This window comes from Gracilinanus agilis, chromosome 3 (genome assembly GCF_016433145.1).
Source record: "Gracilinanus agilis isolate LMUSP501 chromosome 3, AgileGrace, whole genome shotgun sequence".
In the NCBI taxonomy this organism is placed as follows: domain Eukaryota; kingdom Metazoa; phylum Chordata; class Mammalia; order Didelphimorphia; family Didelphidae; genus Gracilinanus; species Gracilinanus agilis.
Genome location: NC_058132.1, coordinates 64,937,672 through 64,956,465, shown reverse-complemented (window position 1 = coordinate 64,956,465; position 18,794 = coordinate 64,937,672). Strand labels below are relative to the sequence as shown.

The 18,794-nt window shown below is 53.3% G+C and overlaps 2 protein-coding genes across 5 annotated transcripts in view; both read right to left on the bottom strand.

The window, feature by feature from the left end:
• Positions 1 to 4,225: 4,225 nt before the first annotated feature.
• On the bottom strand, positions 4,226 to 5,858 carry SFN (stratifin). Its single transcript, XM_044671372.1, has one exon. The coding sequence runs from the start codon at positions 5,803 to 5,805 to the stop codon at positions 4,792 to 4,794; it is 1,014 nt and encodes a 337-aa protein (XP_044527307.1). The 5' UTR covers positions 5,806 to 5,858; the 3' UTR covers positions 4,226 to 4,791.
• An 8,237-nt stretch (positions 5,859 to 14,095) lies between these two features.
• Positions 14,096 to 18,794, bottom strand: part of ZDHHC18 (zinc finger DHHC-type palmitoyltransferase 18) — a 40,251-nt gene continuing 35,552 nt past the window's right edge. Inside the window, exons 8-10 of one of the 4 annotated variants that reach the window (XM_044667922.1) lie at positions 18,167 to 18,266; positions 15,520 to 15,597; positions 14,770 to 14,852 (exon numbers count right to left, since the gene is read on the bottom strand). In XM_044667922.1, the coding sequence (XP_044523857.1) occupies positions 15,556 to 15,597; positions 18,167 to 18,266 (142 nt within the window). In that variant the 3' untranslated portion in view covers positions 14,770 to 14,852; positions 15,520 to 15,555. The other 3 variants (XM_044667921.1, XM_044667924.1, XM_044667923.1) reach the window with 3 other exon arrangements.

The window sequence follows — 18,794 nt, the reverse complement described above, 5'->3', positions numbered from 1 at the left end:
GAAGGAAAAAGGAAGGAAGGAAGGAAGGAAGGAAGGAAGGAAGGAAGGAAGGAAGGAAGGAAGGAAGGAAGGAAGGAAGGAAGGAAGGAAGAGAGAGAGGAAGAGGGGAAGGAAGAGAGGGAGGGAGAGGAAGGAAGGAAGAGAGAGAGGGGAGGGAGAATGAAACAAAGAGAGAGAGGGAGAGGAAGGAAAGAAGGATGGAAGGTCTCCAATCTGAAGAAGCACACAGTCTAATGGGAAAATCAATAAGCAAACGACTGTGCAAACAAGATATAGACATATGAATTGGAGCTAACCTACAGAGGGGAGGCACTAGCATTTAAGGGAGACAGAGAAAAGCTTCTTGCAGTGAAAATTTAGCTGAGATTTGAAGGAAGCCTGGAAGGCCATGAGACAGAGATGAAACAAGAGCATTCCAGACCTGGAGCGCAGCCAGTGCAAATGCCCTGAGTTGGGAGTGTCTTTGTCAAAGATCAGCAAGAAGGCCAGGCAGTGGATGGAAAGCAAGTTGAGGGGAGTAAGGTATAAGAAGCCTGGAAAGGTAGGAGGAAGGCAGGTTATGAAAAAGTTTTAAAACTCAAAGGGAAGACTTTGCATGTGATCCTATAAGTGGTAGAGAGCAACTGGTATTTGTTGACTAGGGGAATGACATGGTCACCCTTTTGGTTTTGTTTTTTTTTTCCTTTTGTTTATTTTAATTTCGCCCTTTGATTTAGCTCGATTGAGTTTGCCAGCTGAGAGAAGGAAGAGTTGGAGTAGGGATGAGATATGTGAGGCACAGAGACCAACTAGTAGGCTATTGGAATAGTCCAGACATGAGGTGCTGAGGAGGACCTGGACCAGGACAGCCCTTATGGTAGAGGAGAGAATAGAGCACATACCAGAGAGCTGAAGAAAGTCCAATCTATAGGATTTGGCCAGGGCTTGTACTTGGGGAGTGAGAATGAGGAATTGAGAAAGACACACCCAGGTTACCAACCCGGAAGCCTGGGAGAGCAGTAAAAGGGAAGCTAACCAATTCAGTACAATGATCCATCACAATTCCAAAGAACTCCAGAGAGTTTGAGTGCTCTTGGCCTCCACAGAGAGAACTGCTGAACTCTGAGAAGAGATTGAAGCATTTTTTCCCACTTTCTTTCTTTTTCTTGCCCTCCCCAACATGATGAATAGAGAAATGTGTCTTGCCTGACTTCACATGTAAGATGGGTATCAAATTGCTTGCTTGCTCAATGGATGGGGGAGGAGGGCTGGACAGAGAACTTAGACCTCCATTTTTTTTTTAAACTTTTTTTTTCATTTATTTTTTAAACCCTTAACTTCTGTGTATTGACTTATAGGTGGAAGAGTGGCAAGGGTAGGCAATGGGGGTCAAGTGACTTGCCCAGGGTCACACAGCTGGGAAGTGTCTGAGGCCGGATTTGAACCTAGGACCTCCCGTCTCTAGGCCTGGCTCTCAATCCACTGAGCTACCCAGCTGCCCCCTTAGACCTCCATTTTTAAAAAAATTTATGTTTAAAACTAAACAACCTGGTGTGTGTTCAGAAGAGGGGAGAGCTTGGATGGGGGGGAGAGAATGAATTCGGTTTGGGACATGTTATTTAAAATAGCTAAGGTCTGTCCAATTGGAGGTTCTAATAGATGGCTAGATATGGGAAAGTGGATGTTAGGAAAGAGGTTAGGGCTAGATAACTGTTTCATTGTCTATTTCCCCTACAGTAAATGAAGTCTTTGAGCCTTCTGACTAGGATTGGGGGCAGCTAGGTGTCTCAGTAGATTGAGAGACAAGAGGTCCTGGGTTCAAATCTTGCTTCAGACACTTTCTGGGCAAGTTGCTTAACCCCTATTGACTCTAAGATGGAAGGTAACGGTTTTTTCATTTAAATATACAATTTTTAAAAACAACCCCAGAGGATTTAGCGGTGGGAGGGGCCTTAGAACAGAAAGTGTCTGAGCTGGAAGGGGTCTTCGAACTTCGAATGTCAGAGGTGGGACAAACCCCTGGAAGTATGTTCACAAGCACATCACAGGGACTGGGGCCTCTGGAGAGGGTCTTCTTGGGTCAATGGGTTCCTGCCTTCCCGCTAATCCTCTTGAACCTGTGGGTGGGCGTTAACCCGACCCCACGGTTGAGCTGGCCGCTGACTCAGAGGGCTCGGGCTGGGGCCCCGTTCCCTTCCCCTACTCGGGGAGCTGGGGAGAGAAGCTGAGCTGAACTTGCTGGGTCCAGGACGGGTGGAGACTTGTCTGAGTGAAACCGGGACAGCGCCTCCAGCATCTCACCTTCCCCCGCCCCGCGTCTCGCCTTTCCCCCGCCCACTTCTCCCCGGGCTCAAGGTCCTAGGGCTCTGCAGAGCCCAGCGCCTCAACCGCTTCTCTCCCCGTGGGCCGGCCAAGTGCCGGGAGGGATTTCCTGGCACAGGTCTGTGCCCAGGATAGGCCTAGCTTCCATCAGTGCCACGCCCCTGGGCTGCTCAGATCCGCACGGGGGAAGGGGCGGTGGAAATGCGGGCCTCTGGAGAGGGTCCTCTTGGCAGAGTTTGGAAACAGGAGGGAAGGGGGACCCAGGCGTCAGAATAGTTTAAAGAGAAGGGCGCCAGTGAGGAGGGCGGGAAGGGAGTGCGGAGCGGTGGCCAGGTGTCCCGAGATGGGGGAAGATAAGGGAGTGAAGGATGCGAGTGCCCTGTTGGGGGGCGAAGGAGAAAAGGGGCGGGTGCCTTGGAGTTGGAGGATCATGAGCAGGGAGGTGTGCCGGAGAGGGGAGGGAGGGGTCAAGTGGGGAAGAAGATGGTATTTTGGATGGGGGACAATAAAGGAGGGTTGCCTAGGGTAGAAAGAAGGGGTAATGCAGGCCCTGGCCTGTGACAGAAGAGAGGGTGGAGCAGAGGGATGGGAGGTGGGACTGGACATGATCGAAGTTTTTGATTCTTGCCTTCTTTGGTGACCCACCCAAAAGAGAGAACAAGCGTTCTCACGTAGGAGCTTTCTCCCTTTTCCTACCACCTCTTCCCCCTCCCAGGTCCCTTTCTGCTTCACACCTGACAGATCTCATCCTTGCTCCTTCAGACCTGGAATGTCTAACCCCCTTGTATGGGCTGTCTCGACCATCATCCCCTCCCATCTTCAAACTTGGGATGTCCAATTCAGTTCAGATCAGAGCTGTCACCTCTCCTCTCCCGAACCCCACCCCAGGGCATTCAGCACCATTACACAGATCAGGACTGGACCAGCCTTTCTCGGTGCTTCCTGGCCCCCAGTGGTACTCAGAGTACCTCATCACCATCTTAGATCTTGGGTATTCACCTAGGATTGATGGAGTCTCATTCCCTCTCAAATCTGAGCTACCTGGACCCTCTCACCTCTTTTCTCTCTATATCTGAGCAGCTCATCTCCACCTTATCTCAGACCTAAGGCACTTCTTTCCCATCTCCTAGGGTCCCGAGGGAGCTCCCCAGACCTGGGGTGTTTCAACAGGTCCCTCCCACCTGAGCTGTCCCACTTCTTGCCTTTCCCTCCTCTTCCCTCCAGATCTGTGGCTTCTCACCTCCCTCCTCAGAAATGACTTGACTTCCGTTTCTTCTCACTCTGTCTCAGCCTCCCCTCTTTCCTCCCACTTCAGCCTTGGGGCTGAACCTTGGACAGAGCAAGCAGTCCTCAGAGTGGGGCAGCAACCTCTTTGAATATTGAATTATCTCTTGGAGATGCTGGATTAATCAATTCCTGAGGGGGGCAGCTGGGTGGCTGGGTGGATTGAGAGTCAGGTCCAGTGACGGGGTTCAAAGGTGGCCTCAGACACTTCCTAGCTGTGTGACCCTGGGCAAGTCACTTAACCCCCATTGCCTAGCTCTTACGGCTCTTCTGCCTAAGAACCAATACACAGTATAGATTCCAAGACGGAAGGTAAGCGTTTAAAAAAAAAAAATAGATCCCCGACCTTGGAGTCTGTGATTGGGACCAAACCCTGCCGGCCCCGCCCTTCGACCCCACCTTCCTCTGAGGTAATCTTCCCCAAATCCCTTCTGGCTGTTTCCAGAGATGGGCCAGCTCCCCTGGCGGGGGGTGGGCTGGGGGTGTAGTGGGGTGGTGGCAGGTAATGTCTCAGGAATCAGGAGGAAGCCGGGTCCCAGAACACCACCACCAGCACGATGTGAGCAGAGAACCCTCCCAAACCTCCCCACTTCCCCCACCGCCACAGACTGCAAATAGCCAGGAATGAATGTCAGGGAAGCTTTCTTTATTGAGAGGGCACTTGGTCCCGCACTCGGACACACACGCTCTCTGACAGTCGCAGATCCACACTCGCTCGCCAGCGCGCCAGCGCACGCTGTCACTCCAACCCATGCACACACTTCCCCTTCCTCCAGCACACTCTCCCAGCCTCTGCGCTCCCCAGTCGGCCCCTCTCCAGCCCCTAAGAGCCTGGCGCTTCCCAGTTCCTAAGATCCGCAGGGGACAGGGGACGGGGTGCAGCTCAGAGTCAGGAATTGTGGGCCAGCCGTGGGGGCTCCCGCCACCAACCACCGTCCCTAATGGCCTGGGTTTACAAGGAGAGACTCCCGCAGCTCCACGCCTAGCTGCCCCAGCTTTTGGGTCGGGGAGTCGCTCCCGAGCTGGGGCACGCGAGAATGGTGGGAGGGCGGGCGAGGAGAAGGGGGAAAGAGGAAAGGGAGAACGCGGGGAGGGAGAGGGGTCCGGGGGCCCGCCCCACACACGAGTCCTCTCCCCCGAGGGGGGGCCAGACCGGGGCGGGGGAGGGGGAACAGAAGGGGCCGTCGGGGCGCCCGGGAACCGAGCTCAGCTCTGGGGCTGCTCCTCGGGGGGCGGCGCTTCGCCGCCCTCCTCCCCGGCGCTGTCGGCCGTCCAGAGGGTCAGGTTGTCCCGCAGCAGCTGCATGATGAGGGTGCTGTCCTTGTAGGAGTCCTCACTCAAGGTGTGCAGGTCGGCCATGGCCTCGTCGAAGGTGGTCTTGGCCAGAGAGATGGCCTCCTCCGGGCTGTTGGCGATCTCGTAGTGGAAGACGGAGAAGTTGAGCGCCAGGCCCAGGCGGATGGGGTTGGTGGGCAGCATCTCCTTCTTACTGATGTCCATGGCCTCCTGGTAGGCGGCGCGGGCCGAGTCGATGGTGCTCTTCTTGTCGTCGCCCGTGGCCACCTCGGCCAGGTAGCGGAAATAGTCGCCCTTCATCTTCAGGTAGAAGACGCGGCTCTCGGCGTCGCCCGCATCCCGGATGAGGTGCGAGTCGAGCAGGCTGAGCACGGTGCCGCAGACAGCGCGCAGCTCGGTTTCCACCTTCTCACGGTACTCGCGCACCTCGGGGCCCCTCTCCTTGTCCTCCGCGGACGCGGCTTCCTCGTCGGCGCCCTTCTGTTCGATGCTGGACAGCACCCTCCAGGCCGCCCGCTGGCCGCCCACCACGTTCTTGTAGGCCACCGAGAGCAGGTTACGCTCCTCGCAGGAGAGTTCGTCGCCCTTCTCCACGGCGCCCTTCATGAACTCGGCCATGTCCTCGTAGCGCTCGGCCTGCTCGGCCAGCTTGGCCTTCTGGATCAGGCTGCCTCTCTCCATGGTTCGGCTGGCTCGGGCTGGGGGCTGGGTTCGGGGCTGTGCTGAATGCCGGCACCTGGGGGCTGCTCTGCTCAGCCTCTCCCTCCCAGGCCGCCTTTTTGGCTCGGGCGGGGAGGGGCCGGGCTGGGCAGGGGGCGGGGCGGGCCGGGGCTCCAGCCTCCCCAGCCCTGCACCCTTCTTTTTTTTTTTTTTTTTTTTTTTTTCCTTTCTTTCCTGGCTGCTCCTTAAAGGTAAAGGGGCCATTAGTCATCCTGGGAACACTCAGCAAGGAGAAAGGCAGGCGTGGGCCCCACCTAGGGCAGCTGCCACCCACAGGGCCTGGTGCTCCCACAGGGTCGGTGGTGGTCAGCTCCCACTTACAGTTGACTGTAATGGCCGTCTTCACCACCACCTCCTAGGTGCTAGTAAGTGTGAAGGCTAGAACTGTCTGACCCTGGCCAGGGACAGAGCCTTCTAGGAAACAGGAACCATGAGGCCCTGGGGTGCTGCAGAGAACCTGGAGGTCCCAGGCCCCCTGTACAGATTGGGTGGGGGGCCAGAGAGCGTGTGGATGTTTCAGTGAAAGGATGTCCTCACACTGGGGTGTACATGTGCCAGAACCAAGTCCTTCTTAACTCTAAAGCCTGTTAAATATAGCAGAATGCTTCCCAACAAACTCTGCCCCCCAGAGGGGCTAGAGCTACTGGACAGGCACTCTGTGTACTCAGCCTGGCAGCTTCCCGTGGTGTGCTCCGAGTTCTAATTTGTCCTCATGGGGAATGGGCAGTGCTTGGGGAGTAGATCCTGCTAATTTAACCTCGTTAGGGCCTCTTTCTGCCCCAGGCATCCTCCTATTATCTGAGAAGCCCTCTCAGAGCTAAGTGAGGTCCCTCTGGCCCTGCTCCCTAAATCTCCCCCTCCCCATCCCCCCACTCCCAGAGTGTTGAGGTGGCATCTTCATGTGCCACTTAAAGAGTTTAACAAGCGAGGACGCTCTAGGCCCAGCCTTTGTAATTAGCCACTCCACTTGGGCCCAATACCATCCCCATTACCCTGCAATTTTCCCTTTCAACTCAGCAGCTAGTTCCCACTGACTGGAGGACTTTCCCCAGGGACCTTGCTTCAGCTGGGCTACATGCCCAGCATGCTTAGGTGGCTGGCAGCTCCCTCCCAAGCCATAGAGTATCAGGGAGGCTCATGTGGGCGCCCTGGAGAGGGTGGGGTCACAGACTTCATCACCTGCCCCACTTTCCTCTCTGACTCACCTCTGACCTAGTGCCAGGATCCACTGATTTGTCTGAGAGGCAGACAATCAGGACACCTGGGTTCTGAGCCCAGTTTGGTCCCTCTGGGGGGATGCTGGCTTCTCAGGGGAGGGACTTGAGCCTTAAGAGACAGCAGTGTCACAATGGATGGCCATCATCTTGTTTAATGGGGACACTTGGGGGGGGGTTTCAGTCATTTCCCATCTATTTCAGATTCTGCTCATGGCTCCCTGGCTCAGGGTGCAAGTAGCAGCATTCTCTCTCTCTGCCCTCAGGCCTCACTGGATCACACCTTCCTTCCAGATGGGGCTCTGGCTCCACCTCAATGCAGAGCCACACCTAAGGGAGTTGGCAAAATGCCCATGGGGTGGGGGGGGTGGCCATTGAACAGCAAGGGGCTCCTATTTATCTAGCCCCACCCCATAGCTCTGCAGAGTGAGCCTAGTGTTTGGGGGAAGGGGGGCTTCTTGCTTTGGGAATCAGTCTGGGCTTGTCCCATCCAGCCCCAATGATGCCACCCCCCCACCCCCCACCCCCGTGCAAGGGCTACTGAGATGAGTCTGGCTCCTTCTATACCCGCCCACCTGGGGGCAGCCACTGTCCAGCTCTGGTGGATGCCCCACAAGGTGCTATCCTTCCCTGGTCAGGACAGCAACCTCTTTGCTACGAAAAATAGTCATACCTAGCCAGAGGGGAAAAGCTCCCCGTGAATCAGGAGAGATTTTGCTTAAAAGTGAGAAAGCCTTTGCTCATGGGGAGGAATCCACATGGGTGTAGCCAAAGTTCCTGGGATGACTCCAGTTCTTGTGGTGTCTTCTGTAATGGGATAATCCCCAAACCAAGGTTCTTCTTCCACTGTTGGGAGATTCCAAACTAGGCTAGCCCCAATGTGGAAGGAAAGGGTGCAAGGTTTGTCCCCAGGGTTTCTTCAGAGATGTTGGTGTAAGAGACCACTGGGCTCATAGTCAAAAGACCCAGGTGTGAATGTTTGCCCTCTCTAGATTTTAGAGTCCTCAGCTGTAAAATAAAAAAATAAAATAAAATAAAATAAAGTCGCTAGATTAAATAATCTCTAAATACCCTCCCAGTTTTGACAATCTGTATTCTAAGGCTCCTCAGAAGAGCTCTCATATTCTGGGTTCTAAGATTCCTCCCAGCTCCAATATTTTGGATTCAAAGATTCCTCCCAGTTCTAATATTTTGGGTTCTAAGATTTCTCACAGCTCTGCCATTCTGGGTTACAAGATTCCTCCCAGTTCTGCATTTCTGAGTTACAAGATTCCTCCCAGTTCTAGTATTCTGGGTTACAAGATTCCTCCCAGTTCAAATATTCTGGGTTATAAGATTTCTCGCAGCTCTGCCATTCTGGGTTACAAGATTCCTCCCAGTTCAAATATTCTGGGTTCTAAGATTTCTCACAGCTTTGCCATTCTTGGTTACAAGATTCCTCCCAGTTCTAATATTCTGGGTTCTAAGATTCCTCCCAGTTCTGTCACTCTGGGTTCTATGGCCCCTCCCAGCTCTAGAGCCTTTGATCATGGGATCAGTTCTGTTTCAGTCCCACCCTTCCCCTCCACACCCCATTCCCTGGGCCTGGTTTGGCTCCTGACCTCCCAGGTACCTTTCTGGAGTGATAGTCACTCAATCTCAGCTGCTCCCTCTCAGGACACAGCAGTGCCAAAGGAGGGCAAGGCTGGCCCTAGGGATTCGGAAACCTGGGCTCTCACTGTACTTTCCCAGGTCAGTTATCCTATTACATCCCAGACCAAGATGGGGATTGCATGCTGCAGGGCGAAGCCTTTCTAAGTCCTCATTAGTCTTCTTGCAGTCCCTTGGAGATTCTCTCCAGCTTAGCCCATACACAGAGATCCTGTTTGTACATAGCTCTTTGCCTCTTGTCATCCCTTTAGCCCGTGGGCTCCTCCAGAGCAGGGAGTGGTGTGTTTGTTTTTGTTTTTTGTCTTTTTTTTGGATCCCGGGCAGTTTCAGTCAGGTCCAACTCTTCCTGACCCCATTTGGGGTTTTCTTGGCAAAGATACTGGAGTGGTTTGTCATTTCCTTCTCCAGCTCACTTTACAGGAGAGGAAACTAAGGCAAATGGGGTTAAATGACTTGTCCAAACTGAAGACAGATTTGAATTCATGCCTTCCTGACTCTGTGCCCCATGGCACCACCTTGCTGCTGCCCTGGAACATAGGGGACACTTCATCTACATTCATGGATTCTTAGTCATAAGATTGGGCTTCTGTTCTTAACTCTGTCCCTTCCCTTCTTGGGGGTCATTTGATGTCTCCGGGGTCCCTCTCCTGGCCAATACTGTCTCACACCCTTCTGAATATATGCCCAGATCAAACCATTGGCTGAAGTCCTTCCTTTTCTTCAAGGCTCAACTCAGGGTCTTCTTCTTCATGAAACTTTCCTTGACCTCTCCCAACCCCCCAGTGAAAGGGATCTTCTCTCATTTGACAGAAAGAGGTTATTACAGTAGACAGAGCACTGGTTCTAAGGCCTGAGGTCAAAGCCTGCCTCAGACAATTATTAGCCGTGTGACCTTTGGCAAGTCACCACTTCTGAATTTCAGTTTCCTTATCTGTAAAATAAAGAAGCTGGACTTGATAGCCTATAAGGTCCTTCCCAGTCCTAGTACTATGATCCTATGTCACTTCAAATCTCAGAGACTCAATTTCTCCATCTGTAAAATGTAGGGACTAGAATAGGATAGTCTTTTAAGATTCCTTAAAAAAAAAAAAACAACTTATTTTTTGTCTTAGAATCAATAATAAGGAAGAAACACAGTAAGAACTAGGCAATGGGGGTTAAGTGACTTGCCCAGAGTCATCCAGCTAGGAAATGTCTGAGGCTAGATTAGAACCCAGGACCTCCCATCTCTAGACCTTCTTTTTCTTCCACGGAGCCACCCAGCTGCCCCCCCACTCCTCTTCTTGCTTTTATTCTGAAATAGCATCTTTCCTCAGGGGTTGGAGATATAAGGCCCAAAGGAGGTTAAAAGGTTCTGTATTAATGGAACCTGTAAGTTGCACTCCCATAGTGGGGGGCCCTCGGCAGCCCCTTTGCTGCTTTTCTCGAGCTCCTCCTCAGCTTTCCTTGGATTCAGGATGCCTGGATTCTGCGCCTCTCTGACTTCTGACTCAGTTCCTGTCTCAGGGACCTCCCTTCGCCTCCAGGCCTCCATTTACCATCGAGGAGGCAGCAGGCCCAGGCCTGGCAGCAAGGGGAGGTCAGGAGGAGCCTCTCCCAGCAGAGCTCCCTTCCGTGCCCTGAGTCAGCAGAAACAGCCACTTTCCCCATCCTGCCTCTCCTCCCCTGCTCCGAGCATCCCCTTTGGGAGTGCAGGGCCCAGGCCTTCCGTGCCACATGGCTACCTGGTAATTACTGGCTGATAATAGCAGGCTTGGCTTTGACACTCAGGGCTCTCCAGGCCCTCGCAGGGTCAGCTGTGAGAGGGAAAGATTCAGGTCAAAAACCAGAAGAGAGATTTCCTGAGACTGGGATGGCCCAATGGACCTACACTCCAGCCTAAGGATGCTTCACTAGCTGTCTTAGAATCATTATGAAGTATCCCTCCCAAGGCAGAAGAGCGGTGAGGGCTAGTGATGGGGGTCAAGTGACTTGCCCAGGGTTGCCCAGCTAGGAAATGTCCAAGGCTGCATTTGAACCCAGGACCTCCTGTCTCCAGGTCTGACTACATCCACGGAGCTCCCCAGCTGCCTCCTCTGATTTCTCTTTATTACCCAAAGTTGACTCTGGGCCTGGGAAGGGCCTACTTGTGTCGAGTTCTAACAGGTCTTGCGGGTTCAGAAAGGCTTCCATTAGGAGCCTGGGGGTAGCTTGAGACCAGCTGAGAGAGTTGTGAGGAGGCTCATCCCCACAGCACACAGCTGGGCACCAGGATGGGCCTTTTTTGAACTGGTCTCTGACAGTCTCCTGATGTGTGGAGGAGTGGGAAAGAGTATTTAGAGAATCTTGAAAGGAACACATTTAGGGGCGGCGAGGTGGTGCAGCAGGCCTAGAGATGGGAAGTCCTGAGTTCAAAAGCAGCCTGGGACATTTCCTAGCTGGGTGACCCTGGGCAAGTCACTTAATTCCAATTGTCCAACTCTTACTGCTCTTCTGCCTCTGAACCAATATCTAGTAGTGATTCTAAGGCAGAAGGAAAGAGTTTTAAAAAAAAGAAAAAATATATATGTAAAAAGAAAATAAATATACATAAAGATAAACACATAAAAAAGAAAATAAATATATAAAAAAGAAAAATATACATAAAGATAAATATATAGAAAAAAGAAAATACATATATAAACACATAGAAAAGAAAATAAATATATAAAAATGAATTTTCACAAAGATAAATATATAGAAAAAAGAAAATATACATAAATATAAATATATAGAAAAATAAAATAAATATATATAAAGATAAATATATAGGGGGCAGCTGGGTGACCTCAGACACTTCCTAGCTCGGTGACCCTGGGCAAGCCACTTAACCCCCACTGCCTAGCCCTTAATGCTCTTCTGCCTTGGAACCAATACACAGTATTGATCCTAAGAAGGAAGGTAAGGTAAGAGGTTTAAAAATAAATTAAATATATATATATATATATATACACACATATATATGTATATGTATATATATATAAAGTATACATAAAGATACATGTATATAAAGAAAATAGATAAAGAAAAAGAAAATAGATAAAGAAATATATAAAAAATAAATATAAATGTATAAGCATATAAAATATACATTAAACATAATAAAAATACACATATAAAAAGAGCTTTCCCCAAAGCCTGGTGTGATGCATAGATTGCATAGATTGCAGTCTGGAGGACCTGAATTCAAATCCTGTCTCTCTGGCTTAGTAAGAATACCACCCAGGGCAAGTCTTTTACCCCCTCTTCATCATTTGTAAAGTGGGACTTAATAATAGAGCACATTTCCCAGGGTTCTTGTGAGGCTCAGATGAGGCCCCGGTAGGGCCCCGTATGCATAGGGGATCCCTTCCCAGACTGCCCTCGATCCCAGCCCCTTGGCTAAGTGCTCCACAGCCTCTCACCCCTCTGACTTCGGGCTGCGGGGGGGGGGGGGGGGGGGGGGTGTCCGTGTGTGTGGTTGACCGAGGATAGCGGAGACCTTGGAAAGAGCAGACCGGAGGGGTGGGGAAGGGGCCCCGCTGCATCTTCCTCTTCCTCATGGCAGACGCCTGGGGTGAGTGGATAAAGAGCTAATCTTGGAGTGGAGAAGATCCGAGTTCAAGTGTTGCCTCTGACATACATACGGCTGGGTAAGTCATTCGCCCTTCAGGGCCTCCAGGCGCTTGCAGACATCTAGGGACAGGGAGTTTCCTCCCGCGGATGAGATCATAGTCCATGCAATAGCGGAGTCCTCGGCCTCTCAGAGGGCGGCTCTGTTATTTCGTCGCTGTTTCCCTGGGCTGAGAGAAATGTCAGGGCTGCCAACCCTGCTCGGTGACTTGAATGGAATCCTTGGAGATGCTGGTACGAGAGATCCATCCCATTTTACAGAGGGGGAGACGGAGGCCGAGTGGATTGGGATCCACTTTGGCTGTGTATCAGATAGAGCTCCCCCTCAGGTCCCCACTCAAGGCCAGTGGTGGTGTCTCTCCAGCTAGGACCGAATGGCCCGTCGGGAGAGGAGGAGGTGAGGACCCCCTTCCCAACCTGAGCGCCCCGGGGGTCCCTCTGCCTGCAGACAATCCAGGATGGTCTTTAAGCAAAATGAGGGTGCTTGGGTAGCGTCTGGGAAACTTTCCTCTCTCGGACCGGTCTCATGCTCAGGGAAACTCGGTGAGGGCTCCTCTCCCTCTCCATCTGTCCGTCTGTCCGCAGAGGCGCCTGGGGTGTTCTTCTGGCTCCCCCTGGCTTATCTGCCTCTGAGGATCAGGGACTTGGCCAATTCCCCGTCCCCCCAGGCTGCCAGGGCTCCAGACTTGTTCTCAACGGCCCCAGGGCATCTGGAACTTCCTGCAGGGCCCAGCAAAGCCATTGGGGGGGACCCCCCCACAAGAGTAAGGGAAAGGAAGGAAGCTCAGCCTGCCATGCCCCCACCCCCCTTCCCTCCACCCTCCCATTGCCTTCCAAGTGGGGCCTTTCTAGCCCCTCTGGCCTCCGATCCTCCGGTTAGGGCTGGGAGGGATCTGAAGAGATCCTGTCTAATTCGCTCCTTTTAGAGATGAAGAAACTGAGGCGAAGGAGGGGAACAAGGCGAAGGAGAGGGAGGCTTCTGGAAAACATCCTTCTGGTCCCCTTCTCCCCAGCGCTGCCAGGGAAACAGCAATGGCCGTTCCAATAGAGCTTTAAGGCTCTTCTCCCAACCACTCAGAGAGGGCCAGGGGACTGTTCTTACAGGTGAGGAAACTGAGGCCAGGGAAATGCCACACCAACTGTCAATGGACAAGAATTGGGCTTCAAAACCAGGAGAGTCACTGTGGTGGAGTGGCCTGAAGGTTGGAATCCCACTAATGGCAATGAGCAAGCTTTCTTCTACCCCTGGGCATCGGCTTCCTCATCTGAAAATGAAGAGGTAGGGGGCAGCTGGGTGGCTCAGTGGACAGGAGGTCCTGGGTTCAAAGCTGTGTGACCCTGGGCAATTCACTTAACCCCCATTGCCTAGCCCTGACCACTCTTCTGCCTTGGATCCAATACACAGTACTGATTCTAAGACAGAAGGTCAGGGGTTTTTTAAAATAATTTTTTTTAAAAGAAGAGGTTGGATTATTGACCTCTGAGGTCCCTTCCGGCCCCAGAGCTAGAAGACACTCCACTGGCTGCTGGCTTCTGACTGAGACACAGTATGATCTAAATCAGTGGTTCCCAAACTTTTTTGGCCTACCATCCCCTTTCCAGAAAAAATATTACTTAGCCCCCTGGAAAGTAATTTTTAAAAATTTTAATAGCAATTAATAGGAAAGATAAATGCACTTGTGGCCATCACCGCCTCCCTAGATCGCTGCAGCACCCACCAGGGGGTGGTGGTGCCCACTTTGGGAATCACTGGTCTAGGTAAAGGCCATCGTTTACCTTTATTTTCCAATCTACAAAATGGGGAGAATGGCATTTGGACCACAGCCCTCCCAGGGAGACCCCAGGGAAGCACTCTGTACCTTTCCCTCGCTACCCACCCGAGTTACCACGTTGTACCCCGCACAGCCCCAAGAAGCCTCCCCAATATTTTTCTCCCTCAGAACAGATAGGGCCTGTCCCAGGAGTAAAGGCAACGGCAAGCAGCTAGTGTACGGCAAGAAGGAGAAGCGACTTTATTTGGTTCAGAAAAAGGTCAAAGGCAAAGACAAGGAGCCCCAGCGCCATCCCACTCCCCCTCTCCGGGCCTGGGCCTTCCGCCAGATCCTGCAGATCCTTCTGATCTCCTCTGCAGGACCGATCCTGCTTCTCCCCAGGGAGGCAGAGAGCTGGGGACAAGGCCCCGGCATCGGCCCTGCAGCCCCAACAGGGAGGAGGGTTGGTTGGTGGCGTCGTGGGAACAGAGTTGGACCAGTGGTGCTTAGAGCAGTCACCTAACCTGTTCAGCAGCGTCAGCGGCACAGAAGACTCCTAAGAAAACTTGTTCATCGAGATGAGGACGGCTGTGCCTAGGCTTGGGGGGACGGGAGTAAGGCAAGATTTCGGAAAGGCCTGGCTCCTTGTGAGTTGGGGGAACAAGATCGAAGGAAGGGGGATTGCTTACTGGTTTAGCGGCTGCTTTATGGCTTCCGACGGTTTGGGAGAGGAAGGGTCTCCGCTCAGGGGCAGGGCAGGGCATGGCGAGGGGAAGCTTCTTTCAGGCCCCGGTCTTTGTCCCCCTAAAGCTGGAGGGGCAGGAGGGGCCCTTGCTGAGCAGACACACGGGAGGCAGAGAGAGAGCAGACCCTGGAGGCACAGACGGTGGCAGGCCGGGCCGAGGCTTCAGGCAGGGGGGGTTCCAGGATGCCCTGCCTTCTCGGAGCTTCTCCCAGACAGGCAGAAGGCTGCGGTCCTCAAAAGCTCTTTAAGGCCCCTCACGCACTGGAATTCCCCCATCATTGGGACAGCAAGGAAGGAGAAGAGAGAGGTTAGAAGTCAACCAGCTCAGGGCAAAGCAGGACGGGGAGGCCTGGGGAAAGTGAGGCACAGGCTACCCGGATGGGGGTGGGCCCCCTCCCTGAGGAGTAACCGAGGATCAGGGAAGACACAAAGAACAAAGAATGAATAAAATCAATCAAGCCGAAAGGACTGCAGCGGGAGAAAGCCGAGATGTATGACAGAGACCAAGGCCCCACACTCCCGGGGCAGGAAGGCCACCAGAACCGGACTGAGCACTGACCACATGGCGGGAGGCTCTTCTGCCCAACTTTTTCTAGCCAGTGCCTGGGAAAGCCTGAGGGAAGGGAGTCTGCCAACTCGTCCCCTCTTCCCACCTCTCTCCTGTAGCACAATTCGGACCAAACTCCAGGACCAGGTGGGGGCCTCCGTCTTTGGGGTGCTGACTTCAGTGGCCTAAGCTAGCCACCCCTCCATTCTGTTTCCTAAGGGGTCAGGGGAGCCCGAAGGGAGCTCCCCCCTCCCCAGCCCTCCTATAGAGCACCTACTCACACACACAACACACCACACCAGACAGATGGACGATTTCTGTGAGGCATGCGATGAGGGTGAGATGGGGGTGGGCAGGGAAGGCGGTGAGGCACGGTCTTACCAGCTAACCCTCAGCAAGGAGGCCTGTTAGCTCCCCTCAGGCTGTGCAGGAGATGGCAAAGTCCTGACAGGCGTCCTCCTGGGAGGGGAGATACCGGAGAGTGCCAGCGTTACGAGGTGTCTGCCTGGCACGTCTCCCCTGGGCACGGAGGTGGGGGGCAGCTCCATGGTCTTCCAAACTCACTCAGAGGTTACTGGGAGTGGAAAGAAGATGGCTTGGCTAGGGACTGATGAAGATGGTCGGGGAGAAGGAGGAGACCTCGTGGGAGGTGAGGGAGACGGAGAAGATAGACAAACAGGATGCTTCCTGCCAAAGACTGGTGGCCCTCGTTCCTTCCCCGCCCTGGGGGTTCCGGCCATCGGCCCTCTCTACACTGGCCTATGTGCTCTGCAACCTCAGCTGAATCAGGTGAGATGGCTCTGCTTTCCCTCTCCTCCCCAGAGGGGACCCACACCTCGGACGGAAAAGCAGAGTCACCACCAGCTCCCCCCTTTTTCAAAGGAAAAATAAAACCAACCAAAGCAAATCAACTCTTAAAAATAAAAATTTTATTACAGGCAGGAACAAAGAACACTGGCTTCAATGAAAGGCAGATGGGCTCCCCCCACCCCCACCCAAGCCAGCTCCCCCTGCTCTCCTCCGCAGGGCCAGGGACACTGATGCTCCGGCCACTTTGAGCTTTCCGGGAGGTCCCTGGGCAACGGCTACTTCTAGACAAACTGGCTCTCCAACCCTCGGCCCTTTGGCCTGAAGGGAACATTAATGGGGGGTGTTCCAATGTCTCAGCTCCTCTCAGGAGTGTCTGGGAATAGCCATGCTCAAAGGACCACAGAGGACGGGCAGAGGCCCTGGGCCAGTCCTGGGCTTCTCGCCCGCTCCTAAGAGGTGCTGAGGCTCTAGGCCGAGGGGAGGCAGGGAATGGGGCCCACTCTAGCCCAGGGGCTCAGTCTCCCCACAGCCAAACCCTGACTCATTCCTCCTCTCTAAGGGCCCTGCCTCCCAAGTCGCAGGCTGAGGCCATCAGTCAGTGGAGCCGCCGCTGTTGGGGGCTCCAGGCTCTGATGCTCTCTCTGGCTGGGAGGGGACAGAGGCTGCGGGATTGCTCCAATCTCTTGATACTCCCATAACCCCACCCAATGCACTTGGCTTGTTGGGGCAGATTTCAGGCGGAAGTTCATCGTGGAGAAGGGAGGGGGGCCCTGGCGTCACCCAGCTACCAGGATTCTGACATCAAAGTCCATGGTTGGGAGGTGGGAGTGGGAGGTGGGAAGAGTGTGGGAGGACACCCAGCATGGGGCCTTGGCCCCCTGGGAACTCCAAGTTGTCATTCACAACCAGTGTGCGTGCAGGCGCGCGCGCACACACACACACACACACACACACACACACACGCTCATTCACTCTCCCAGCACCCATGGCTCATACGGCTCCCCTGCCTGCTGCTGCTGGGCCCAGATCCCCACAGGTGGGAACACAGGGCACGTGGGGGAGTGGGAGACACCCAGCCAATCAGCCGGGCATGCACGAATGAAAATCTCTCTCTCTCTCTCTCACACACACACAGCCAGATACACTCACAACAAACCAGAAGGTCTCTTGTGACAAAATCACAAAACCAACCTGCTCTTGCCAACACCACCCAGCACTAGAGAAACAACAACGGGGCTAAGGATTTTTTTTTTCTTTTAAAAATTCTATGTAGAAAAGAGTTCTATAAAATTGTGCAAAATACCCAGCAGCTTCAATAACACCCATTTCAAGTATTGCCAGCATGTTTGTGTGCATGTGTGTGAGTGTGTGTATCTCACCCACGCTAGGGAGGTGGGAGAGCCTGTGGAGGATCTCTGGGGGGCCTGAGGGAAGGGCTCTCACTGCTTAATCTAAGGCCAGGAATCTAAACAGACGGACGCTTGCTGGGCCCACTGCCCACAGGAGGGCTGGCTCCCTCTGTTCCCAGGAACCTTAAATAGGGACACTGTCCTTCTCCTCCTCCCATCGCTGGACCGCCAGCCCTGCCCTATCAGATAGCTCTGTGCAGGGGCCTGGCTCCTTCCCAGGAGTCAATCAATAACAACAATAAAAGACAAAGGCAACCCCGATGCCAGACTCTGAAATCTGCTCTTCTACCTGCTAAGCCTTTGGGGCTCCCAAACCTTCACTGTGACGGCTGCCCTCGGTCTCTGGTTCTCTTAGATCAGCCAGGCCTGGGGCCTCCTCACACCCACATCCAACCATCTAGGGCTATACCTCCTCAGCACAGACATGGGTATAAAAGGCAAAGAAACTGTTTCTCTATGGCAATGTGGGCACTTGTCCAGCCCTCCCTCCATCTTCCCAACTATGACCAGGTGGAGGTTCTCTTGTCTCACCACTGTGAACCAGTAGGGAGTCTCTGGTCATTTTCACATGGCTCCTGGACTTAGGCAAAGGGGAATCCCCCTGGGATGGCACAGGGGCAGCAACAGAAGAGATCAGGAACAGCCATGAATGGGGAGGAAGTGCAGAAATAAATAGGAGGCTTGACATGGGCGTTTGGTTGCTCTGCCCCAGTGGGGTTGGGTCCAGCAGGCACGGGGAGGCAGTGGGCGCAGGGAAGAGGGACTGGCAGGCTGGCAAGCACTGAGTTCCTCTAAGGGTGGCCTCCTACCATGCTGCTGTCTGGCTTGGCTCCGCAGGTAGGCTCTTCGTTCTTGGTGGGAGAGGGCAACAGGGTATCAGGCTGAACAAATCCCCTCCGGTCAATCAAGCTTAAAAAATACAAAAGCGAGAGAACCATTGGGTTGAGAGTGATCTGCCACCAAGCAGCCCTGGCCTGCCCTCTGTATGCACATGAGAGGAGGGGAGGAGGAAGTGGCCGCCTGATTCCCCCCTGGGGATAAGAGAATCAACAAGCCCCAGTTTCCAGGGAGAAAAGCCTAAGAAGCAGGATGATCTGAAACCCAAGTCCTTGAAGTGTAGATGGTGAGTTGGAAAAGATTTTGTTCAAGCCCTACTTGAAGCAAGAATCTCCAATAACCCCAGTGGTCCTCTGGCCTGAGTACATAGACACCCCTCTAGTGATGGGAAATCACTGCCTTTATAATTTGTGAACTCTTCTGGATTGGGAATTGATGGGAAAATAGGAAGCAGATGAATGTTGGGAGACAGCGAAGGGAGAAGGGCTAGCTCTCCAACCATCCTATTCTTAGTGAGGCTTGGCCACAGGCTAATGCTTCCTGTTTATAAGGAAATAAAAGGAAATCTGTCCAAGTTGTGTTCCTCAGTAGAACGTAAGT

Excerpts from the sequence above, each read along its gene's own strand:
- SFN (XM_044671372.1), bottom strand. The coding sequence starts at position 5,805 with ATGGCCCCTTTACCTTTAAGGAGCAGCCAGGAAAGAAAGGAAAAAAAA.